This window comes from Hemiscyllium ocellatum, chromosome 15 (assembly GCF_020745735.1).
Source record: "Hemiscyllium ocellatum isolate sHemOce1 chromosome 15, sHemOce1.pat.X.cur, whole genome shotgun sequence".
In the NCBI taxonomy this organism is placed as follows: Eukaryota; Metazoa; Chordata; class Chondrichthyes; order Orectolobiformes; family Hemiscylliidae; genus Hemiscyllium; species Hemiscyllium ocellatum.
In genome coordinates this window covers 50,547,465-50,574,103 of record NC_083415.1, presented here as the reverse complement: position 1 = coordinate 50,574,103, position 26,639 = coordinate 50,547,465, and the positions used below count along the sequence as shown (strand labels likewise).

The window sequence follows — 26,639 nt, the reverse complement described above, 5'->3', positions numbered from 1 at the left end:
TGAAAGTAAAATATTTACATATTAACAAGTAACTGTGCAAAATTTACATGAAAAATGGAAAGACAGGATTTGTAAAAGACCAAGGTTGTAACAGTTTTCAGGCATTGGTAAAAATACTGATTAGTTTTCAGTTTACACACAGAACTCATCAGCTTAATAGCATCTTAAATGTTTCTTTTAACAACATAAAATTACACACAAAGAAAGCAAAAGTATTTACAATCATAATGTCCTATTGATAGACAATCATTTAATACAATAACCTCTGAAAATATAAAGAAAAATTTAGTATTTTTTGTATAAAAAAATAGATACAAAGAAGGGACATCGCTCTGGTTACCATTAAGTAGGTCCATAGCTTGCATACAGTCTTTTTACCAAAATAATTACGGTTTACATTGCAATTTATGTTATGTGCCAAAATTATGTACAAATTATTAGCTCACTGATAGACACCAGCAAATTGTTTTCTACACGTGATTCATACCAAGTAACAATCCTTTCACAATTCACCATTTCTTAGATTTTTTTTAACTAAAGTTTTACATCAGCTAGGTAGCCAACACAGTGCAAGTAATGTATATTTATGCAGAAAAGTTATTTTTTAAATCCTTTACGGCATCATGTATTGTATCAAATTAAAAAAAAGCATTTTTTTCTTTTTACAAATGCCCTACAACATTCACAAAAGAAACCCTTCTTAAAGGCTTCCCAGGAAAGCCTCTGACATGCAAATCACATGGTGAGAACTGCAGAGTTACCACTGAACAAACTCTCCTAACTCTTCACAAACCATACATTTACAAAAGCGAAATTGAGAAAAGTACAGCAAAAGAATGGAAACAATGAAAAGTGGATAAAGATACAATAATGAAAATGTTTTTTTGCTCCATGTCCTTGAAGGTAAAATAATCCAAGGTTGTTAGCTTCAGACCCATATAATTCAAAGTCTTTTAAGCCAAAAGATTCAAAAACAGAATACTTAAATGTTTCAAGTTGCTACTAATCTGCCAAAAAGTTGGCAAATTATACACTGGTGAAATCAGAATCAGTTTTTAAATATGGCTTGTTTGGCAAGAAGGCCACTCAGTCAGGAGACGAGAAGTGATCAGACTTTTTATTTTATAAATAAAGTATCCACAGGTCTCGCTGTATTCATTTTTCTAACTAAAATCCAAAATTTAAAAACAGAAAGACTTAATGTAAAGCTGAACATTAAAACATTCTCCCATTTGTAGAGTTCCAGCTGTTCTCCAACTCTCTATCCTTCTTTCCTTACCTCCGTCCCCCCAAAAACTGCAAAGAAAAAGAAATGGCAGAAGGTTGTCTCGGTCAAAATCAAAAGAAATCAACCCAGGACGTTTATTTAAGGAATGCACGGTACAGCATTAGTGAATGGCTTGTCTCACGCTCATTCTCCAAGCAGAAGATAAGGTCCCTGAGGTTGACTCTTGTTATTCGTTGCCGTGTGAACTGTCTAGGTGTTCCAACTCCAGAGGCTCCCGGTGTCCCGCCCGTACTGGGTCCCTAGAACAGAGAGAGAGAGAATGGATAACATATCGTGTTTGACTATAAATTCAAGGATTTATAAGGTATTGAAACATACCAATTTAAATTCCAGCGACCTTATCTCAGTCTCTAATGCCTGAAAATATGCTTTGTAAAATGCTTTACTTCATACCGCCAATACATTATCTATTATAGAGTCATACAGCACAGACTATTACCTGCATTCGACAATCAAGCTTGCAAATCTCTTGTGTGAGATACATAAAAGAGATATTGTCAGGCTAACTATATGATTTGTTTGTTGACGAAGTCAGCAACAACTTTTTCCCTTGAAGTTATTGTTATGAAATGTTAAATTTACTGTGTTTTTTAAAAGAGCCAGTTCTTTAGAACAACTGCAGTTCCAGCAGCTGCATGTAACTTTATGGTTAACTGTCGTTTGATTTAAACCTGAACCTAAAACTAATGACTCTAAAGATTTCAAATTAAACAGGTTAACATTAAATTGCCATGACTGTAAGAGTTCTGAATTGTGTCCTTCCATTTGTCCCTAAGAAAATATTTCTATCCACAAGTTTATGATCTGCGAGAGACAGCTGGATCACCTCCTCTCTGAATTGCACGTGAAGGAGAGAATGGGATTTGAAACAGTTTTAAGCTGTGAATTAGCAAAACATGTTTAGTATGTCATCGAATTAATAGCTTTATTGTAACTGCACTCAATATAGGAATTCTATTTATTCTTTTACCAAAAGTGAATCAAAACTTTGGAAAAAAATTACAGGAAGCCATTGGTGTATAAATACAAGGCAAGAAATATAAATACAAATTTTGTCAGTTTGTGACCAGTTTATAAACATAGATTAGGAAAGTTTTGTTGGGAAAGGTTTTCTCCTGATTTGAAAAATCAAGTTTACATTGGAAGGGCTCAACATAGAGTCATAGAGATGTAAAGTATGGAAACAGACCCTTCAGTCCAACTCGTCCATACCAACCAGATATCCTAACCTAATCTAGTCCCATATGCCTCTAAACTCTTCCTATTCATATATCCATCCAGGTGCCTTTTAAATGTTGCAATTGCACTTCCTCTGGCAGCTCATTCCATACATGCACCACCCTCTATATGAAAAAGTTGCGTCTTAGCTCCCTTTAAAAGTTTTCCCCTCTGAGCCTAAAACTATGCTCTCTAGTTCCCCCACCCTAGAGAAAAGACATTGATTTATCCTATCCATGCCCCTCATGATTTTATAAACCTCTATAAAGTCACCCCTCAGCCTCCGACACTTCAGAGAAAACAGTCCCACCCTATTCGCTCTCTTCCTACAGTTCAAATCCTTCCATCCTGGGAACATCCTTGTAAATCTTTTCTGAACCCTTTCAAGTTTCACAACATAAGCAACATTTCCCCAAATTCTGTCAGTTATAGCATTTATCAAGTTTTGAGAAGATTTGTAGCTCAGGTTGAAGTCCTGGATGTAAGTTTGCTCGGTGAACTGAAAGGTTCATTTTCAGATGTTTCGTTACCATATGTTTCGTCACCATACTACGTAACATTTTCAGTGAGCCTCTGGACGAAGCACTGCTGGTATTTCCTGCTTTCTACTGATATGTTTGGGTTTCCTTGGGCTGGTGATGTCATTTCCTGTTCTTTTTCTCAGGGGGTGGTAAATGGGATCCAAGTCAATGTGTTTGTTGATAGAGTTCTGATTGGAATGCCATGCTTCTAGGAATTCTCATGCGTGTCTCTGTTTGGCTTGTTCTAAGGATGGATATGTAGTCCCAATCAAAGTGGTGTCCTTCCTTATCTGTATGTAAGGATACTAGTGAGAGAGGGTCATGTCGTTTTGTGGCTAGTTGACATTCATGTATCCTGGTGGCTAGTTTTCTGCCTGTTTATCCAATGTAGTGTTTATTACAGTTCTTTAATTCTGTAAATGACATTAGTTTTGCTTGTTGTCTGTATAGCTTCTTTCAGGTTCATTAGCTGCTGTTTTAGTGTATCGATGGGTTTGTGGGCTACCATGATGCCAAGGGGTCTGAGTAGTCGGGTGACGAAATGTCTGAAAATGAACCTTCCAGCTCAGCGTGCAACCTGCATTCTTTAGCATTTATAATCAAAGAAAACAGCTTCCTAACTATCAATCTTGGTCTATGACAAAATTCTTGGACTGAGCTTAGAAGGGAAAACTCAAAGGAAGAAGGGAAAACTCAAAGGAAGAATGGCAAAAGAAAATGGGAACTGAATGGAGCAGCAAGAAACTTTGCTTCCATTTTCAGACAGTGCTATTTTGTACAGCGTAGGATAGAGCACAGGCAGAAAACCACACCCCTTCATAATATTAACCCATTTAATACTACTGAGGGCGCATTAAGAGCCTACACCAGATACATTTGTCTTTTTAATTTTCACGTAGACAGCAAAACTTCAGCTTGGATTTTACTCCAGCTGAACAAGACAGAGCCAAATTTCATGTCCAGGATGAAAACCTGGTCCACTGTTTAGGATTCCAACATCACAACTGCTTCTTCTTTAGGTCTAAGCTTGTGGAGTGGCATGCCCATTGGGCTTTGTGTAGAAACTCTGAAAAAATTATAAAAGAATGTACCATTCAATCTATAGAATCACTGCTGGTGTATTCTTCTAATTCACTCAACAGCCTTTCCAAAACATTTTAATTCAAATACAGGTTATCTCTGATTTAGCACAAAGAATGGCTTTTAAATAAATTGTACTAAATAGCTAACCATGCCATTTTGCCAAGTTTGTGCAACATGCACTTCAGTTGCCCAATTGCCCCAAAAGCCTGTTTCACCTGGAATCACCCACCAAATAAAGCCAACAGAAGACACACCCCATAAAAGTACTGATGAAAACAATCCAGACAGACAAAAATAATATTGTTATAGTTTTGTACGAAATTGTTGACTCAAATGACTCATATCTTAAAAGGACAATAACATCATTTATAATACGGTGGGCCAGGGACACCCACAGAGCTGTTTGGATTGGAGTTCCAGGATTACGGCCCAATGATAGTGGAGAGGTAGTAATATAATTCCAAATCAGGAAGGTGTTTAGCTTGGAAGGGAATTTGAAAATGATGCTACTTCCATGCATCTAATGTTCTTGTACTTCTAAGTGATAGAGGTCAGGATTCTGGAAGGTACTTTCAAAGGAGCTTTGCTAAAAAGGGTGGCACTGTGGCTCAGTGGTTAGCATTGCTGCCTCACAGCACCAACATCCCAAGTTCGATTCCAGCCTTGGATGATTGTGTGGAGTTTGCAGATTCTCCGTGTGTCTGTGTGGGTATCCTCTGGGTGCTCCGGTTTCCTCCCACAGTCCAAAGATGTGCAGGCTAGGTAAATTGGTCATGCTAAATTGCTCATTGTGTTAGGTGCATTAGTCAGGGGTAAATGTAGGGGAATGGGTCTGGGTGGATTACTCTTCGGAGGGTTGATGTGGACTTGTTGTGCCAAAGGGCCTGTTTCCATACTGTAGGGAATCTAATCTAATAAAAAAAATCTAAATTGTTGCTATGTATCTTGTAGATAGTACATACTGCTGCCACTGTACATCAGTGGTAAAAAAAAGCAGATGTTTAAGGTGGTGTATATAATGCAAATAAAGCAGGCTGCTTTGTTCTGGATAATGTCAAGCTTCAGGATTGTTACTGGAGCTTCAGTGATCCAGGCAGTTGCAGAATATTCTACCACACTCTTTATTTGTCCCTTGTAGATAGGTGGTGCACAGGGCTCGGGGAGTCAGAGGGGAGCTACCTGCTACAAACTCTATGGCCTCTGACCTGCTCTTGTAGCCGCAGTATTTAAGTGGCTGCTCCAGTTTAGTTTCTGGTCAGTGATGGCCTTCAGGATATTGATAGTGGGGATTCAGCGATGGCATGATACTTGTGTGGGGCGAATGTTACTGAACCTGCTTTGGAATTTTGTGTAGCATTCATATAGTAATGATATATAATGTTTTTATACAGTACCTCTGTCCCAGTTCCAATGCCAGGTCCTGGTGAATCAACCTTCCGCTTCTTTCTGGGGCCAATTGCTGCTAATGCAGTTAAATTGGCTTCCCTCTGCCTCATCTGAGCCAATTCCTGTTGTTGCATCTAGGAATCAAAGAGTGGATCATTTATTCATGTGAAAATAGTGAATATTCTGCATATCAAAAGGCATATTACTACAACATGACAAATGACTCGAAAGTTTATTACTATAATTTGATAAATAATCAATTTCAATCAACGCTGGATGAGAAAACAGTCTTAACTAGCCTAAAATATTAACCTTTAGGAATTGTTACTTCTGTTTTCAAAATTTGCAGGTGACACAAAACTTGGAAATATTGTCAACTGTGGAGAATAATTTTTTAAAACCTCTTTTATGCAAGTGGACATCATTGGCAAGGCGACCATTTCCAGTCCACAGTTAATTAGTGGTTCATCCATTTCAAAGTTGGCTAAAATTTAACCATTTTGCTGCTGATCTGGCATCACATATAGGTTAGACGAGCTGAGAATGCCAGACTCCCTTCCCTGTAGGAATTACTGAACCAGATGCTTTCTTTTTCAAAACAAACCCCAAATTAATGATGGTTTGATGTCATGGTCACTATTACTGAGACGATCTTTCACTTTTAAAAATCTTTACTAATTGAACTACATCAGCTGCTACTGAATCCTCATTCCTAAAGCCCGGACCTCTGAAGTACCAGACCTGAGACATGACCATTATTCCACTATCTTTCCCTTTTGTGACAGGCTGCAAGTGGATGCAGGCTAGTGGAGTGAACAGTCAGGTGGCTGATGAAATGTAACGTGTAAAGTGATTCATTTTGGAAGGAAGAACAAGTTTAGTCAATAAAGAATGTGATTCAAAAACGGAAAAGAAAGTGGCAATATTTACAAATATTGTTGAAGGTGGCAGAGAGGATTGAGAAAGTGGTTGGTACAGCATATGGAATTCTGAGTTTAAAAAGAATTGAGAGCAAGGATGTTATGATAGGCTATTAAACATTTGTTTAGCCTCATGAATGTTGTGTTTAATTCTGGACGTCCCACTTTAGGAAGGATGTGAAATTATTTTAGGAAGTGTATGAGATTGGTTACAGGCATAAGAAATTTCAATCATGTGAATAGATTGAAGAAACAAGGATTGGTTTCCTTCGAAGAGAAACTTGAGATTTGCCAGGGATATTAGAAATGAAGGATCTGGACAAAGTTGATAGGGGAAAAACAGGTTTGTGTGTTTGCCAAAAGTAGCAATAAAACAGTTTTAACGTAGTAAGTGGCTAAAATTTGGAATGCATTGACTGAGAGAATGATGTGGGAATATTCAACTGCAGCTTTCAAAAAGGAATTGGACAAATACCTGAAGCTAAATAATCTGTAGGGATGGGAACAGGCAGGAGAGTGGGACTAGCTGATCTAAGTTTTGCAGAGAGACAACACAGACAAAATAATCTGTGCTTTATCAGTTTTATATTTTGTGTTCAAAAACAGTAAATTATATTCAAATAGTGCCTGAATGAAATGTCCCAAGGCACTTTGTGTAGGAATTAAACAAAATATGATACTTATAAAATATTAGGTCAGAAAAGAAAAAGCTTGGTCAAAGAAATAGTTTTTAAAGTGTGTACTGAAGGAGGAAAGTAGGGCAGAGAGATCTGGGGAGGATATTCCAGGGCCTATAGCTGAGGGAAGCCAAAGTGCCACAAACCAAAGATGGAGCAATTAACATTGGCAATGCACATTAGGCCAGAATTAGAGGACTTCAGATACCTAGGAAGGTTTTCAGGCTGAATGATGAGGCAAGGCTGTGGAGGGATTTAAAAACAAGAATGAGAGTTTAAAAATCAAGATATTTCTTGAGCAGGAGCCAACATAAAGGCAGTGTAGATAGATGAATAGGAATTGGTGTGCCTTAAAACATAGCAACAGAGGTTTAGTTATCCTCAGGTTTACAAATGAGAATCCATCCAGCTGTTATTATGCATAGCCAATTTTTGTGCAATTATTGCTATTTTTCTTATCCATGATACTACTGCCTTGCTAGAGGTAGCAAGAACAATAACTTAGATGATAGAGTTTTATCATCTTCCCTGGATGTCATGAAGTGCTTCAGAGCCAAATAACTACTTTTTGAAGTGATCACCACAATTGTTCCCGAAATGCAGTAACCAATTTTCACAAATTAGACAAATAACCAGTAACCTCTTTTCATGCTAATTGAGCAATGTTTGTCAAAACACTAGGAAAATTCCCTCCTATCAGATCTCTCATTTCTTTGAACTGACAACTCTGGCTAATATCCCATTCAAGAGATGCCACTTCTAACAATGTTGCACACACACAGTATGACACTGAAGTGTTGGTCTAAATTATAAGCACATACTTTGATATGGAGAGCTTCCAACTAGGTCAAGCTAATATCTAGTAATGTAGGTAATATTTTGCATTCCAGGACATCACAATGGGAAAAGAAATAACTGTTCTGAAATCTGATCACTGACAGTGGGATTCTGCAAATAAAAAGTGGTCAGCTTGTAAAAAAAAAATCAGGCTTGAAAGTAAGAGTACCACCGTGGCAAAGTGTATTATTCCGCCATGATATATAAAAAACAATCTTTATCTTTTCTTCGCATAAGGACATCTCTTAAGGTTTCACATCAATTTTATTAACAAAATCTATGTAGAATCTTCCTGCATACACATGCCACCTGAATGTATTTTACTGAGTTATTTGATTCTACTATTAAGTTTGATCTCAGACCAACTAGTTTAACCAGAGGTTTGACTTCCTTTCTAGGTATTTCTATCCAGTGCACCCTGCAAGTATCTTACACAGTGTGCTAAACTTGGTACAGCAGTCTTTTATAGCAAAGGGGAAAAAGGATTATTCTTACCTCTTTGGCCTTTTGTTTTAGCCTAAGTTGCTCTGGGTCCTCTTGTCTGGAGCGAGACTGTTGACAAAAAGGAATAAAATAGTAATTTGCAAAGTAATATCGTAGAAGGTGAGGATTAAGACTGACAATTATATAAATTCCTGTAAAAGGTAATGAGTTAGAAGTACTACAATTTTTTTATTTATTCATTTTGTGGGATGTAGGTGTCACTGGCTGGCCAGCATTTACTGCCTGTCCCTAGTTGCCCTTGAGAAGGTGGTGATGAGCTGCCTTCTTGAAACACTGCAGTCCATCTACTGTGGGGTAACCCACAACGCCATTAAGGAGGGAATTCCAAGATTTTGACCCAGCGACACTGAAGGAACAATAATGTATTTCCAAATCAGGATGGTGAGTGGGTTCAAAAGAAACTTAAAGGTTCTCATATATCTGTTGCCTTTGTCGTTTTAGATGGAAGTGGTCATGGGTTTGGAAAGTGCTGTTCAAGGTTCTTTGGGGAGTTTCTGCAGTGCATTTTGTAAATAGCACACACTGAGTGTCAGTGGTGGAGGGAGTGGATGCTGTGTCAATCAAGCAAACTGCTTTGTCCTGTTTGGGTGTTGTTGGGGCTGCACTCATCCAGGGAAGTGGGGAGTATTCTATGACTTTCCTAGCTTGTGTCTTGTAGATGGTGAACAGGATTTGGGGAGTCAGGAGATTGCTCTTGTAGCCATTGCACCTACGTGGTGAGTCCAGTTGAGTTTCTGATCAAAGATAACTCCCAGGATGCTGATAGTGGGGAATTCAGTGAAAGTAACACCACTGAATGTCAAGGAGCGGTGATGGTTATAGCCTGGCAATTGTGTGGCACGAATGTTACTTGCCACATGTCAGCCTAAACCTGGATACTGCAAAGATCTTGTTGCATTTGGACACAGACTGCTTCAGTGTCTGAGGAGACGCGAATGGTGCTGAACATTGTGCAGCCATTGGTGAAACATTCCCACTTCTGACCTTATGATGGAGGGAAGGTCATTGATGAAGCAGCTGAAGACTCCTGCAGAGACGTGCTGAAGCGGAGATGACTGACCTCCAACAATCATGACCCTCTTCCTATGTTTCAGGTATTGATTCTAACCACAAGAGAGTTTCTCCCTGATACCCACTGATTCCGGTTTTAGAGGAACTCCATGATAACACACTCGATTGAATGACAACCCTTGACATCAAGGCTGCACTCTCCCCTCTGGAATTCAGCTCTTTTGTCCATGTTTGAACCAAGGCTGTAATGAAGTCAGGAACCCTGGCAGAATCCAAACTGGGTGTCACTGAGCAAGTTCTGCTTGATGCCACTGTTGATGAAACCTTCCATCACTTTACTGATGATCGATAGACTGATGGGGAGGTAATTAGTCAGGTTGGATTTGTCATGCATTTTATGTACAGGACATACTTGGGCAATTATCCACATTGTTGGATAGATGTCAATATTGTAACTGTACTGGAACAGCTTGACAAGGGAATGGCAAGTTTTGGAGCACAAGTATTATTGCTATCAGTACTATTGTTGGAATGCTGCCAGGGCCCATACTGTGTGCACTATCCAGTGCCTCCAACCATTTCTTGATATCACATGGAGTGAATCGAATTGGGTGAGGACTGGTATCTGTAATGCTGGGGAGACAAACATTTGAGACGGACTCCAGTTTCATGATATTTTAATTTAGATTCTAAATTGCAATGATTTATTGTTACAGTTGAAAATTGTGAATGCATGATGAGAGAAATAACAACAAACAAGATGTTGGAAATATGTGGAGACAACGTCTGTGTAAGAGAAACACCGTTAACATTTCAGGTCAATGACCTTTCAAGAGAACTGAAATAAGATATGAATGCCAAGAACTTTAAGCCAGTGCAAGAGGAGAGGGGCAGGAAGCACAAATGCCATCATCGCATTGAATGGCTGAGTAAACACCATGTGTTGAATAGCCTACTTCTACTCTTGTACCTTATGGAAGGTGTACGCCAGGGTGAAGGGCAGGAGAGATTAACTAAACCAGTGACCATTTACATGTCATCAGGACACCACTTTTGTTTTCTTCAGTACATCCATTATCCCTGATCTAAGATGGCCTGAGCTCACTTTTTTCTTTCTTTCGTTAGTGTTTTTTTTCCTCTACTTGCCCTTTGGAGAGACCTCAGTTGTGGAGACAGTGATGGTAACAGTAGTGACTAGAGGCCCAGAACCGTAGCAGTCAATCACAAGGTGCCTGTTGTGCATGGGCAGACCTCTGGTGGTCAGTGACATTGCAGAAGTGGCTGGGGCCCACAGTGAGACTCTGACAACCTTTGGTGAGGCGGCTGATGTCAAGATGGCAGCATAGAGGCCCAGGGATCGAGAGATCAAGCGTGGGGTGTGACTGAGAGAGAGCGAGAGAGAGCGAGAGAGAGAGAGCAAGAGAGTGCGAGAGAGCGAGAGCGAGAGCGAGAGAGAGAGCGAGAGAGAGAGCGAGAGAGAGCGAGAGAGAGAGAGCGAGAGCGAGAGCGAGAGCGACAGAGATCGAACCTTCATGGAGCAACTGCAGGCCCATGGTGAAAGGAGGAGTGTAATTTGGAACTTTTAACTTTATTTCCTATTGACTACTTTATACTAGGAAGAATTACATTGTTGACACTAATTTCTTTATTTTTCTTTTTTAACCTAACATTTTGAACCTAAGATGATGCTGTGACTGGCAACATTGTATACTTTTCACTGTACTCCAGTATTCCTGCATGTGAGTACACGTGACAATAAACCTAATTCTAATTCTTTTCACTCTCTTAGGCTTTTGTTACAAGTGTGCTTCGTTTCTAATAACCTGAAGGTCTTAAACTCTGGAAGATTGTTGAACAGGATTTATTTTAAATTAATTGGAAATATTTGGAGTGTTTAAAGTCATTGAAAGCTAACTGTGGACACTGGAGTTTTGTTTTCCTTTAAGGCTTCCTGTAAATCATCAACCTGGTGATAATTGCTTTGTTGTAGACCTCGGAGTTGGCTGGTTTGAACAATGACTGGTTTGGAAAGATGCTTGCTTTATGTTAGAGGGAAGCCTATTAAGAACAAGCTAACTTGGAGGAAAGCTTGCTTAGAACAAGCTGCAGAGCTAACCTCTCCTATTTTGAAAAGGAAACCCAGTTGTTGAGTTGAGTGAAACCTATTTGATCTTTTGAGAGAGCGACTGCAAGATAAGATTGTGTTTCCTGAGCAAGCAGTATTTACAAACTTTCAGAGATTAACCATGTGTGGTTAGTGATAATCACTTGTGCCTGAACACTAGAGCAACACCCTCTGAAATATTCTATACTTTATTCCTTTTCCCTTCAAGAATAACCCACTGGCCAAAAAGCATTTTTTTTCCCAGAAAGTCAATGTCTGTAGAGAAATCTAATCTTTTCTCCTCTTTTACTGAAAAGAGAGAGAGAGAGAGAGAGAGATGTTTTAGGGATATTTAGAGGAAGAAGCATTTAAACTTCTCTATTACTGTACATTAACCAATTATTGCACCTTTGTGGATTAAATCTTCTAGGAGAAAGTGAGGACTCCAGATGCTGGAGATCAGAGCTGAAAATGTGTTGCTGGAAAAGTGCAGGTCAGGCAGCATCCAAGGAGCAGGAGAATCGACGTTTCGGGCATGGGCCCTTCTTCAGGAATGAGGAGAGTATGCCAAGCAGGCTAAGATAAAAGATAGGGAGGAGGGACTTGGGGGAGGGGCGTTGGAAATGCGATAGGTGAAAGGAGGTTAAGGTGAGGGTGATAGGCCGGAGTGGGAGTGGGGGCGCAGAGGTCAGGAAGAAGATTGCAGGTTAGGAAGGTGGTGCTGAGTTCGGGGTTGAGACTGAGACAAGGTGGGGGGGGGGGGGGGGGGGGGAGGAGAAATGAGGAGACTGGAGAAATCTGAGTTCATCCCTTGTGGTTGGAGGGTTCCTAGGCGGAAGATGAGGTGCTCCTCCTCCAGCCGTCGTGTTGCTATGGTCTGGCGATGGAGGAGTCCAAGGACCTGCATGTCCTTGGTGGAGTTGAAGTGTTGAACCATGGAGTGGTTGGGTTGCTTGGTTCAGGTGTCCCAGAGGTGTTCTCTGAGACGTTCCGCAAGTAGGCGGCCTGTCTCCCCAATATAGAGGAGACCACATCGGGTGCAGCGGATGCAGTAAATGATGTCAGTGGAGGTGCAGGTGAATTTGTGGTGGATATGGAAGGATCCCTTGGGGCCTTGGAGAGAAGTAAGGGGGGGGGGGGGGGGGGCGCAAGTTTTGCATTTCTTACGGTTGCAGGGGAAGGTGCCGGGAGTGGAGGTTGGGTTGGTGGGGGGTGTGGACCTGACAAGGGAGTCACGGAGGGAGTGGTTTTTTCAGAATGCTGATAGGGGAGGGGAGGGAAATATATCCCTGGTGGTGGGGTCCATTTGAAGGTGGCGGAAATGACGACGGATGATATGATGTATATGGAGGTTGGTGGGGTGGTAGGTGAGGACCAGTGGAGTTCTGTCCTGGTGGCGATTGGAGGAGCGGGGCTCAAGGGCAGAGGAGCGGGAAGTGGAGGAGATGAGGTGGACAGCATCATCGATCATGTCTGGGGGGAAATTGCGGTCTTTGAAGAAGGAGGCCATCTGGGTTGTTCGGTATTGGAACTGGTCCTCCTGGGAGCAGATGCGGCGGAGACAAAGGAATTGGGAATATGGGATGGCGTTTTTACAGGGGACAGTGTGGGAGGAGGTGTAGTCTAGGTAGCTGTGGGAGTTGGTCGGTTTATAGTAAGTGTCTGTGTTGATTCGGTTGCCCGAAATAGAAATGGAGAGGTCTAGGAAGGGGAGGGAGGAGTCTGAGACAGTCCAGGTAAATTTGAGGTCGGGATGGAAGGTGTTGGTAAAGTGGATGAACTGTTCAACCTCCTCGTGGGAGCACGAGGCAGCGCCGATACAGTCATCGATGTAGCGGAGGAAAAGGTGGGGGGTGGTGCCAGTGTAGTTGCGGAAGATGGACTGTTCCACATATCCTACAAAGAGACAGGCATAGCTGGGGCCCATGCGGGTGCCCATGGCTACTCCTTTGGTTTGGAGGAAGTGAGAGGATCGGAAAAAGAAGTTGTTTAGACTGAGGACCAGTTCAGTCAGTCGAAGGAGGGTGTCAGTGGAAGGGTATTGGTTGTTTCGGCGGGAAAGGAAGAAACGGAGGGCTTCCCAACATTCACTCTGTCCAGGCCATTCAGTACTCTAAGTTTCAATTAGATCCCCCCAATCCTCTAAACTCCAAGTACAGACCCAGAGACTTCAAACATTCCTCATATGTTAAACTTTTCATTCCTGGGACCATTCTCTGAACCGGTTCCAGGCCTGTACATTCTTCCAGAGATATCAGGTCCAAACCTGCACACGATACTCCAAATGCAATTCGACCAGAGCCTTATAGAGCCTCATAAGTTCACTCCTGCTGTTATATTCAAGTCCTCTCAAAATAAATGCCAACATTGCATCTGCTTTCCTAGCTACTGACCCAACTGCAAGTTTACCTTGAAAGCATTCTAGACTAGAACTCCCAAGTGTCTTTGCATTTCAGACTTCTGAATTTTCTCACAACTTAGAAAACAGCCCATGCTTCTATTCTTCCTACCAAAGTGCATGACGTCATACTTTCCCACATTGTACTCAATCTGTCACTTCTTCGCCCACTCTCCAAATCTTTCTGCAGCCTTCCCACCTCCTCAATACTACATGTCCCTCTACCTATCTTTGTATCATCTGCCCTCAGTTCCTTCAGCTAGATCATTAATGCATAAAGTGAAAAATTGTGGTCCCAACACTGACCCTTGCAGAACACAAGCTCTCCCTTGTTTTGATAAGAAATCCACAATTATGTTTAAGAAACCTAATTGACAGATCTTGTTCTTTGCAACCAGATAAAGTATTTTACTGGTCATCTTAGTAACTGGAAAATGTATTTTTGTTTTATGGGTGAACTGTTGAGTAGAGTGGCTAGAGTGATGGTACATGCCACCAGGTTTAATTATAACACTTCTACGTAATGAAATACTTCGCTCATTAATCTCACCTCCCTATCACACCCATCATTGTTATCCCTGCCCCCTCCCCTTCCACTGATTCCAAACCTCTTACATTTCTATCTTTCTTCAGTTCTGATTAAAGGATTTCAACCTGAAATACTAATAGAGTTCCTTGCCACAATGGATACTTGACCTACTACTGGCTTACATTGTTACATTATTCACTCAAATGATTCCAGTATTGTGTTTATATATCAGAGACAAGTGTATTGTGTGCATGCTAAAGCTTTAATTCAATGTACTATTTATAACCCACAATAATCAATCTGGTGCAATGAAATACAGGTTTGTGGATTGAGTGAAGGTAAAATAAATTTTCTTTTACAGTATGACCTAAGATTAATTACAATGTGCTGAGTAATGACAGTTAAAGAAATGCAGACATTATCACTTACAGTTGGTACATTAAAGGTGGTGCAATTTGCTGCTGTTTCAGGTGGATGGTAAAGCCAAAAAATAACCGAACTAGTATTTCTTAATATTAAAAAAACAAACTCCATTTAGCAAATGTCTTATTTAACTATGAACAGTTCCAGCAGGTGCCTTCCATAAATGTAAACGTTATGTGCAGAATTTTATCACTCAGATGATCACATTATATTGAGGTGGGAACAGATAATTGAAATCGTTTGAAGACCTGACTTGTTCCAAAATCTGCAGCATTTTAAAAAGCCCTGTGTGCCCGACACAATTAAAAAGTTGATTAAAACTGTATATCTAATTTGCTGAGCCTATTAAATTAGTAGTCCAGCGTAAATACATATTGAATATGTCCTCAAATATCAAGTATGTTTAATACAGTATAATGACTTTGAAAAGTTATGGTAACTTTGTAATGGACTCCTATGCTTACGAAGAAAACAGGTAACTCTACTTTCTTGCTATAAGCAACTGCCCAGCAACATGGGACCATATCACGAAAGGGAACTGCACTTTTCTATGCATTATATCAGTACAATGAGAAGTCTTAAATCGCTAAATATGAGGGGTTTCACTGGCATGCAGCCCTGTAAAGAGGCAATCTTTTTTTAAATCTCATTCATGTGCAATGATGCTGGCAAGATAAAGCTGCATTTATTATCTATCTATAATTCCCTTCAAACTAAGTGCCATGTTAGGCCACTTCAAAAGGGCATTAAGAGTCCAGTGCAAGGTGGAATGGGTGTCACAGGTTGGTTACATTATGTGAGGTTGTCAGGTTTTCTTTCCTGAAGAACATTAAATGATTCAGTGACTTCTAGCCACTTCTTTGGTCATTACAATTGTCACTTGTGATTCATCCATTTCACAACTGAATAATGTGCTCTGCCATGTGAACCAGCATAGATTTTGAAAGCGTGCTTGTGAAACTATGTGCTGAGGCCCAGCAGATGAAGTAATCAAACTTGATATTTACTTTCAGTAATATGCATAGACACAATATCAGCACAGCTGCCAAATTCAGTCTCCTATTGTACTGTGCAGCTTATTCAGGTCTTTGTTTAAACTTAATAAATACGTAGTTCAAAGCAGGTGGACATATGTCTACAACCCAAGCTGTCATTTTACAGTAGAAAAGGTAAAATTGGTGACCAAAGACCCTAAGATGTCTTAAAAATTTCAGGCAAGTAACAACTACATATCATGCTCACAAGTACTCAGTTGAATACGTGCATTTAATATTTGCATCAATGTCGCCTTTGGCTCAGCATTCATTATATATGCTTGGTATTAGATTAACCTTTTGCAAGACAAAGCTGAGAGTTTAATGTATTACAACATCCCTTTTGGTTTGATTTAATTTAAATTCCACTTAACACTGCTTACCTTTGCTGCTCGCATTAAAATTTCTCTTTCTTGTTCATCTTTTCTCTGCTTTTCTATTTGATCTAGTTGTTCAAAGAACTTGAGCTGTGACTTTACATCATTTAACTGCTCATACCTGTCGTCCTCCTGAAATCAAAAGATAAACATTAAATCATTTCAGATTGCGAAAATAGTGAAGTTATTCTTACACAAAAACCTTGACAATCAGACTGCCCTATCACCACTTCCCTGTTTTATGCAGGTTTGTGAAGAGCAACATTCCAATGTGCAAAGACCTCAGTTAATGCCTCGCATAGGGCAGCACAGTGGCTCAGTGGTTAGCACTGATGCCTCACAATGCCAGTGACCCGGGTTCGATTCTAGCCTTTGGTTACTATCTGTGTGGTGTTTGCACATTCTCCCCATATCAGTAGGTGCTCTGGTTTCCTCCCGCAGTCCAAAGATGTGCTGGTTAGGTAGACAAGCCATGCTAAATTGTCCTGTAGTATCCAGGGATGTGCAGGGTAGATGGATTAACCATAGTAATAGAACGGGGGTTATGAGAATTTGGTTTTGGGGTCTGAATGGGATGCTTCTTTGGAGGGTCAGTTCTGGCTCAATTGGCAAAATAGTCTCTTTCTGCACTGTGGGAATTCTATGTTCAATAAATAGCCCATTTGTGCTGAATAAGAGGCAAAACGTTCTGCTCATTGCCCTCCTGTCTTTGACTGCTATCCTACTTGCTAACAACAAATGATGTAGCAAAAATAAATTGCTGTTAAACTCGTTGCTTATTCCTGAAATGAAAAAAGAAATATTCTGTGTATTTGTAGTGATACCCCTGACAAAAAGGATCTTTGAAATAATCATTCACATGCAAGTTGTTTTGTTAAGTGAAATTAGTCCATATATCAGTCTTAGTTGACCACTTTTTAAAAAAGTTGTTTGCACTAGTCTCAGCTATGTTACAAACCTGACAGAAAATGTGAACATCCCACTAATAAACCCTCTGAGATGTACCGTTCTGCAATACAATCAATACAAACGTTTGGGACTGTTTATACTGAATTAGTTGGGATGGCTGCAAAGTACTAAGATTGGTGTCAGGGTTTCAAATTAGCGAAGGGATCAACTGTAATTTCTGCTCCTGATTGCCAATTATTATGCTAGCCAGCAAGTATTAGTTGAAGAGAGTATCAGGCTATGTTCTGAGTTCTTCCTCATTATCAGACTTACCCCTGATGGCCTGATTCCATACTATGAGAATGTTCACTCTGCCCCTTCTCAGCTATGTTGCTGATAGCAATGGTGGCGCCTGATACCCTTGAAAATATATCTCAATGAGAATCAATATTTTGAGGAAAGGTGGAGGGGGCGTGGGGTTGTTTATAAAAGTTTAAGCTCACAGCAAATACTTGTAGTCTAACCAGTCTTTTTAACATGAAAGGGGTGCAAATTCAGTTAGTTTATGAATCTTTTACTGATAGGATTGATAAAACAACTCAGATTATATTAATACCAGACATTTGGTCTAAAGAAACAATAAATGATTCGACACTCACCTTGTAGGAGATATTTCTCTGTTGTGCAACTTCAGATATCTTTTCTACAAGTGTTTGTAATCGTTGTTGGGTGGCATGTGATACAAAATTTACTACATCAGGATGAACGTCAGTAATTCCATGTTTTTTACCTATTGCCAACAAAAGTTAAAATATGTTGAGATAGGTTAAACATTCTTAGCTATGTTAATATAGCTTTCCCCTTTGACTAATGCATATTATACACTGAGCTCAATACAACAGTTACAAGCTACACTTGGCTAATTGTGAGTGAACCATAAGACAAAAACAGTGCACAACTGTTTTGTGATCATTCGTTGCTTTGTTTCATTGGTTAGTTAATGTTGGTAAATGTTTGCTTGACGAACATATATATTTGGAAGCACACCTAGCTGTGTTGTGAGTATACCGAATATAATTACTGTATGTGGCTAAAACAATCTTGACCATAACTGTTGTTAGTTAGCAATCTTACTGGATAGCACTTGGCAGAATAAGTTTTGAAACTTGTTGTTCCATGTACAGATTTTAGGATATTAATTTCTTTTTATAAAAATATTATGTCAGAAACCTTCCTTAAGAGATATTTCTAAACATTTCTTCAATAGCTTGTTCCAAATCTGTGAGTTCTGTCACCTAAGTACAAGACCAGTAAATACATGGGAACACCATCACCTCCAAGTACTCGTTCACATCACAGACACTGTAACTTGGAAATGTATCACCAGCCCTTCTGCATGGTTAGGTCAAAACCAAGGAACTCACTACTTCCTGGTACTGTATGCAGTACCTTCAAAGCACCTTGGATGGAACATCTTCCTTCATAGCACTGTAGTTGTACCAACAGCATCTGGATTGCAGCAATTCAAGGTTACTTACCACCATTCTCTCAAGAGGAGTTATGGATGTGTAATAAATACTGACCGTGCCAGTAAGACCCACATTTCATGAATGGAGTTTTAAAAATTTTTGAAAGAGTTCATGTTTTTAAAAAGATTCCTTATTGCACTTTTTTTTCACAAAGTCTGCATAAGTAGGTAGCCATAGTGTGAAAATCAGTTAATATCTCTTTACCTATTTCTAACATTCTTCTGTGCAACGGTGCAGCAAACAGGAATGCCTCATCTTTACACGATCTTGTCAGAGTCCCCACCAGTTCTGAATTTGTTGCCAAAATGCGTGCACTTTCTTCTGAAAGGTTAACTCCAGCCATAGATGCCACATCATTAATATCATCATCATCCCTAGAAAATTTCACACCTACACATTAATGTCATTACAAGAGCTAATCTACAATGTTAGCAATTTGTAAATTTTCATGGAATATTCAACCGAGACACATTTGATGAAGCACATTTATCTAGCTAAGGAAGATAAAAGAGTTCCCTATTTAGACTGTACCTGTTTAACAATGCAGGCAAGCGTCTGTATGGATCATCTCACCAGTGTGCCAGGTAATTTTCTTTCTTAGAACACTGCAGAGTAACCATGATCACAAAGACTGTAATGGGCCAACAGAAGGACCAGCACAGCTCTCAATGCTACCAGGATCAGGAAAACATGTGGCCCTGCAGTATTATTTTCATATTACAGATTTTTAAAAAAAGGCTAGTACTTTTTCTTCCTAACAGGAAACAAATCATTTCTGCCACTTGCTTGGCGTATGACACCGGGTGTTGTTCCGGGCAGAAGTGAGGACTGCAGATGCTGGAAACCAGAGTTTAGATTAAGAGTGGTGCTGGAAAAGCACAGCAGGTCAGGCAGTATCCGAAGATCAGGAAAATCAACGTTTCGGGCAAAAGCCCTTCATTAGGAAAGGGTCTCCTGATGAAGGGCTTTTGCCTGAAACGTCGATTTTCCTGCTCCTCGGATGCTGCCTGACCTGCTGTGCTTTTCCAGCACCACTCTAATCTAAAAGCCGGGTGTTGTTCCCTCGACAGCAAATTCAAAATCATTGATTATAACGTGCTAATCCACTAAAAAGCTTCACACATGTTGTTTTAATTAAGTCCAACTTAAGTAACCTGATAAAGGGCCAAGTATGAAAATAAAGTTGACTTTAAAGAACGGCAGTTGGTGGTGGTATATTGTTTTTAAAAGGAATGTTGTCATATAGGTTTTAATGAGATGTAAATATTTACTAGGTAAGTACTGTTTTCAACAGTAATCTTTTCCATATTAAGTATCATTTGTTTCTTCCAGAGATATTTATTAAATATCTCACCTGAAAGAGCCACTGGCTGCTGCTGCTGCTGCTGCTGCTTCTTTTAGTTTATTTTTTTGAACGACAGAAGTCTGGACAGAGTAAGTCAAGCCAGCTTTAGTTCCTGGCACCACTGTCTGTTTCATAACAGGAACTGTAAAATTATGGAGAAAATTATGTTAAACACTGTCTCCAGTCAGTTTCTCCAATTAATCACAGTATTTTGCTTGTCACTGAAGTTTTTAAGCCTTTTTTTTAACTTGCAGATACAAATGCCCACTTGCATCACTTTACATAAACTACATGGGTGGCATAGTGGCACAGTGGTTAGCACTGCTGCCTCTCAGCGCCAGAGACCTGGGTTCAATTCCCACCTCAGGCGACTGTGTGGAGTTTGCACATTCTACCCGTGTCTGCTTGGGTTTCCTCCAGGTGCTCCGGTTTCCTCCCACAGTCCGAAAGTGTGCAGGTGAGAGGAACTGACTATGCTAAATTGCCCGTAGTGTTAGGTGAAGGGGTAAATGTAGGGGAATGGGTCTAGGTGGTTTGCGCTTCGGCAGGTCGGTGTGGACTTGTTGGGCCGAAGGGCCTGTTTCCACACTAACTAATCTACATATAAACTGTCAATTTGAGGATAACAACTGCAAGATTGCTTTTGTACCAGGTTTGTAGGAGCAATCCTCATGCAGATCACCTTGTTCGAGGTTGTCTGCATCAGTGCTCAACACGAGGTAGGTTTGTTAACACCACCCTTTTTCAGAATAGGGATCTTCTGGGCCCCCTTGATCTAATATGGTAGAGGAAAACCACTTGGCAGTCCAATGTGAAATGCTAGTCTTAAACAAAATGATTTATTCTGTGGTCGCAACTATGGACAAGTTACATTAATGTGATAGACATGATTACAACAAGAGGGGAGGCTATATTGGATTTGGTTCTAGGTAATGAACCAGGCCAGGTGTTAGACTTGGAGGTAGGTGAGCACTTCGGGGACAGTGACCACAACTCGGTGACTTTTACTTTAGTGATGGAGAGGGATAATCGTGCGCCGCAGGGCAAGAGTTATAGCTGGGGGCAGGGAAATTATGATGCAGTGAGGCATGACTTAGGATGTGTGGATTGGAAAAACAGGCTTCAAGAGAAGAACACTAATGAGATGTGGGGATTGTTCAAGGAGCAGCTACTGCGTGTCCTCGATAGGTATGTACCAGTCAGGCATGGTGTAAAGGGCCTTGTGAGGCAGCCGTGGTTTAGTAAGGAATTGGAGTCCCTTGTGAAAGGGAAGAAGGCGGCATATGTAAAGATGAGGCGTGAAGGTTCAGTAGGGGCGATTGAGAGTTATAAGGTAGCCAGGAAGGAGCTAAAGAGGGAGCTAAGAGAAGCGAGAAGGGGACATGAAAAGTCTTTAGCTGGTAGGATTAGGGAAAACCCAAAGGCTTTCTATAGGTATGTCAAGAATAAAAGGATGACTAGGGTAGGTATCGGTCCAGTCAAGGATAGTAGTGGGAAGTTGTGTGTGGAGGCGGAGGAGATTGGAGAGACATTAAATCAGTACTTTTCATCAGTATTCACTCAGGAACAGCACACTGTTGCTGATGTGAATATGGAATCACAAATAATTAGAATGGATGCCCTGGAAATATGCAGGGAAGAGGTTTTGGGAATATTGGAAAGGATGAATATAGATAAGTCTCCTGGGCCTGATGGCATTTACCCCAGGATCCTATGGGAAGCTAGGGAGGAGATAGCAGAGCCATTGGCCTGGATTTTTATGTCGTCATTGTCAACGGGAATAGTATCAGAGGACTGGAGGATAGCGAATGTGGTCCCATTGTTCAAGAAAGGGAGTAGGGATAGCCCTAGTAACTATAGGCCAGTGAGTCTGACTTCAGTGGTGGGCAAAGTCTTAGAGAGAATGGTAAGGGATAAGATTTATGAACATCTGGGTAGGAATAACGTGATCAGGGATAGCCAGCATGGTTTTGTGAAGGGCAGGTCGTGCCTCACAAACCTTATTGAGTTCTTTGAGAAGGTGACTAAGGAAGTGGACGAGGGTAAAGCAGTAATGTTGTGTATATGGATTTTAGTAAGGCGTTCGATAAGGTTCCCCATGGTAGGCTAATGCTAAAACTACGGAGGTATGGCATTGAGGATACATTAGAGGTTTGGATTAAGAATTGGCTGGCTGGAAGGAGACAGAGGGTAGTAGTTGATGGATTATGTTCATCTTGGAGCGCAGTTACTAGCGGTGTACCACAAGGATCTGTTTTGGGACCATTGCTTTTTGTTATCTTTATAAATGATCTAGAGGAAGGACTTGAAAGCTGGGTAAGCAAGTTTGCGGATGACACAAAAGTCGGTGGAGTTGTGGATAGTGAGGAAGGAAGTGGTAGGTTACAGCGGGATATAGATAAGTTGCAGAGCTGGGCGGAAATGTGGCAAATGGAATTCAATGTAGCTAAGTGCGAAGTCGTTCACTTTGGTAGGAATAACAAGATGATGGATTACTGGGCTAATGGTAGGCTACTTGGTAGTGTGGATGAGCAGAGGGATCTTGGTGTCCATGTACACAGATCTCTGAAAGTTGCCACCCAGGTAAATAGTGCTGTGAGGAAGGCATATGGTGTACTGGGCTTTATTGGCAGAGGAATTGAGTTCCGGAGTCCTGAGGTCATGTTGCAGTTGTAGAAGACTCTGGTGAGGCCTCATCTGGAGTATTGTGTGCAGTTTTGGTCGCCATACTATAGGAAGGATGTGGAAGCTTTAGAACGAGTGCAGAGGAGGTTTACCAGGATGTTGCCTGGAATGGTAGGAAAATCTTATGAGGAAAGGCTGAGGCACTTGGGGCTGTTCTCATTGGAGAAGAGAAGGTTTAGGGGAGATCTGATAGAAGTGTATAAGATGATTAGGGGTTTAGATAGGGTAGATACTAAGAACCTTTTACCGCTAATGGAGTCAGGTGTTACTAGGGGACATAGCTTTAAATTAAGGGGTGGTAGGTATAGGACAGATGTTAGGGGTAGATTCTTCACACAGCGGGTTGTGAGTTCATGGAATGCCCTGCCCGTATCAGTGGTGAACTCTCCTTCTTTATGGTCATTTAAGCGGGCATTGGATAGGCATTTGGAAGTTATTGGGCTAGTATAGGTTAGGTAGGATTCGGTCGGCGCAACATCGAGGGCCGAAGGGCCTGTACTGCGCTGTATCCTACTATGTTCTATGTTCTATTACAGAAACGATGAGGAGCATTTAGATACTGGTCTTATTCCTTTGGGATCCTACACTGTTCTCTCAGAAGTCTGTACAGCATCTTGGTGGATGGGGTTTGTGGCACCTCTCAGACCCTTACATCCTTATACAATAGCAACTCAAATGAATTACATCTCCTAAATATTATCTGGTATTAATAACAGAAGTTCCTTATTGTACAAACACCACATTTCTTCTAGTCACAAAATAATTTCTAAAGACATTTGGAAATAAGAACATGTTGGCAAAATCTATGCAAGTCCTTATAAAATATTCCCTTCGTCAGTTTTACCCTTGTGCAGTTCTATGTACCTTACAGGGTTTGCTTGTGATTTATGACCTTATGGAAGGTGATGATGTTATGACACTGTTAACATACTTGGCAGACTTTAGTGCAAGAAGAATTTTTGAGAGGTGAAATTTACAGGGGTGAAGTATAAAAGGCCAGGTAGTGTTATTAAAATAACTGACGGCGAAAACAGCAAAGACCAAATTGCGAACTTTTGCAGCAAACAATATAAGAATGAGAGGGAGGCAGTATTACAAAGATGGAAGCAGGTATTTTGGTGATGGACAATAGATTGTCAAACATTTACTTTAACACAGTGGAGGTTTCTGTCTTCACAATGTTTACACGGAAAAAAGCACGATCTACCCAAAAATGAACATCGCTTGATCAATTTGACATCACTGAAGCACTGGGAGAGGAGACAGATGTGGTTTTGAGAGCTATGTATCAAAGTCGAAGCTGATCTTTTTCTTTAATTGTGTTACCAAGGGAAAGAAATGCAAAAGGAAGAAATGAAGGAACAAGATGGATTCTTGTTCTTGGAACTCCATAAACAATATGTGCACCACAGAAAGAGGAAACCCCCACCCTCTCTACAATAAGACTGCACACAAAGAAAGGGATAAGGCACTTCTTTGTGTGGATTGTGATTAGAATAGATGACTGGTCATGCTAAGAAACTGCCATATTACCAAAACTGTTACTGTAAACAGGAAAAGGCTACAGAAAAATGTCTACTTTGATCAGCCGCTGAAAAAACATTTGTCATGATTTCTGTATTCAATTGTTCACATATAATCTGCTTTTCAGCTTGTTGTTTTTACTACGTGTTTTTAAGTGTTGATGCTATGCAATAATTTGGGTATATTACCAATTAGCATTGTTATTGTCGGAACATTTAACATATTCACACTAAATTTCACTCTATATCACTCCATGCTCAACCCAAAAATAATTTGCACTGTTAACTACAAGCTTTAGTTGAAGTTTCAGGAGCATTCTAATATTTTAGTCTGAAAGTTCAGGGCCAGTGTTTTGATGAAATAATTCTTGTCATAGGTGGTGCTTAACAAAGTGAATTATTTCACAACCTTTGATTTATTTCAATTCATTTGTCTGATAAGTACAGCTGATTTGACTTCCTAAAGGTAAGCTTTTGAAAGCAGCATAATTTTAATATCAAAAATGTATTTTGAATAATTAAAACCAAGACTACTGCAGATAACTGTAACAAGACCCAAGTTCCATAAAAATAGGTAATGTTCGGGGAGGTAAGCGAGATGTATAAATTTGAATTTGATGCACTGTTTGATTCATTGTTCTTGTTACTATGCTTAAAGTATGCAAATAAGCCAGTAACTGCACATAAAAAGCAATCATGCATTAAGTCAGGGTTGTGAACCTTTGGAAATTCCAGCCCAGACAGCTGCAGGCGGACAGTCATTGAGGAAATTTAAGATGACTGACATCAATAGGTTTTCAAACATGAAGAGAATCAGGGCAAGTTGGAAATGAGGTAGAAGAAAAGATATGATTTTACTGAAAGATGAAACAAGTTCAAGCAGATGCAAGACCTCCACTTTCTCCTATATCCTATCTCCTTAGAGATGTTTCAATTCTGTCATACATGTTCAATCATTCCTTCATTTCCTAATGACAACTGAATTGCAACTTGCAGGATGGTGATTCACAAGTGCAATTTTATTCTAAAGCTGATTAAAGTTTGATTACAAATTCAGATAATTAGCCTCTTCTCGACATATGATAAAAACTAATGTCTGTATATGTTTCTCCACATCAACATTTTCATTGTACATCACTACATCTGCATCTTTTAAATGGAATTTAATGTAATTACACACTCAACAATTCTGTTGCACCACACTAGTTTTGTACTATCTGTATATCACTTCCTCTCTCTGTCCTATGTTGCCACCTACTGTATTTCTTTTGTTTCCCAACCTAACTTTGATAAACTATTACATTAAGGGCAAAGTCTACAACTTTAAAATTGGACTGAATTAAATTATATTCTCTAGTCCAATTCTCTCCATCTTTTCTACTCAATATTTATATTTTGTCTCATTCCCTGTGGGCAAAGCTACACAAGTTGTTTAACAACAGGTTATATTTTTCTGACAATTTCAATGTTTTTCTTCGGTTGGTGTTTTTACTATTTAATATTAACAATTTAAAAGGGCTTCCTTAAAGAGGGTAAGTAAAAATACTTAAAAAGATGGAGCTGATAATTAAGTACCTAAGAAATAGGAACATGAGTAGGCCATTCAGTGTCTCAAGCTTGTCCTACCATTCAATAATATCATGCCTGGCCTGCCCAGGCCTCAACTCCTCTTTTGTACTAGTTCTTCATCACCTCAACTCCCCGATATTTCAAAAATATATTTACGTCTCTAAATATTTTCAGTCATCCAGCCTCCACAAATCCCTAGAGTATTCTAGACAGTGACCACTCTATGGGAGAAGAAATTCGTTTGCATCTCAGTTTTAAATGAGTGCTACCTTATTTTGTAATTACTGATAGAAACATCTTCTCAACGTCTAAAGCTCCCATAAAATCTTGTTTGTTTCAATAAGATTGCCTCTCATTCTTGGAAAAAGTGAGGATTGCAGATACTAGGGAACAGGGTCGAAGTGCGTGTTGCTGGAAAAGCACAGCCGGGCAGGCAGCATCCAAGGAGCAGGAGAGTTGACATAAGCCCTTATTAGATTAGATTCCCTACAGTGTGGAAGCAGGCCCTTCGACCCTCCGAAGAGTAACCCACACAATCCCAATTCCCTCTGACGAATGCACCTAACACTACGGGCAATTTAGCATGACCAACTCACCTGGCCTGCACATCTTTGGACTGTGGGAGGAAACCGGAGCACTCGGAGGAAACCCCACGCAGACACAGGGAGAATGTGCTTATGCCCAAAATGTCGACTCTCCTGCTCCTCGGATGCTGCCTAACATGCTGTGTTTTTCCAACACCACACTCTTCCATCCCTCAGTTTTCTAAACTTTAACGAGTAAAGGCCTA

At 40.2% G+C, this 26,639-nt stretch overlaps 1 protein-coding gene across 1 annotated transcript in view; it reads right to left on the bottom strand.

Annotated features, from left to right (window-relative positions):
• Positions 1 to 26,639, bottom strand: part of LOC132822783 (transcription initiation factor TFIID subunit 4-like) — a 111,621-nt gene continuing 84,982 nt past the window's right edge. The window contains exons 9-15 of the mRNA XM_060836117.1: positions 20,082 to 20,214; positions 18,932 to 19,101; positions 17,858 to 17,988; positions 16,317 to 16,442; positions 8,426 to 8,482; positions 5,505 to 5,630; positions 1 to 1,527 (exon numbers count right to left, since the gene is read on the bottom strand). Coding sequence (XP_060692100.1) covers positions 1,363 to 1,527; positions 5,505 to 5,630; positions 8,426 to 8,482; positions 16,317 to 16,442; positions 17,858 to 17,988; positions 18,932 to 19,101; positions 20,082 to 20,214 — 908 coding nt within the window. The 3' untranslated portion in view covers positions 1 to 1,362. The remainder of the gene's footprint in view (positions 1,528 to 5,504; positions 5,631 to 8,425; positions 8,483 to 16,316; positions 16,443 to 17,857; positions 17,989 to 18,931; positions 19,102 to 20,081; positions 20,215 to 26,639) is intronic.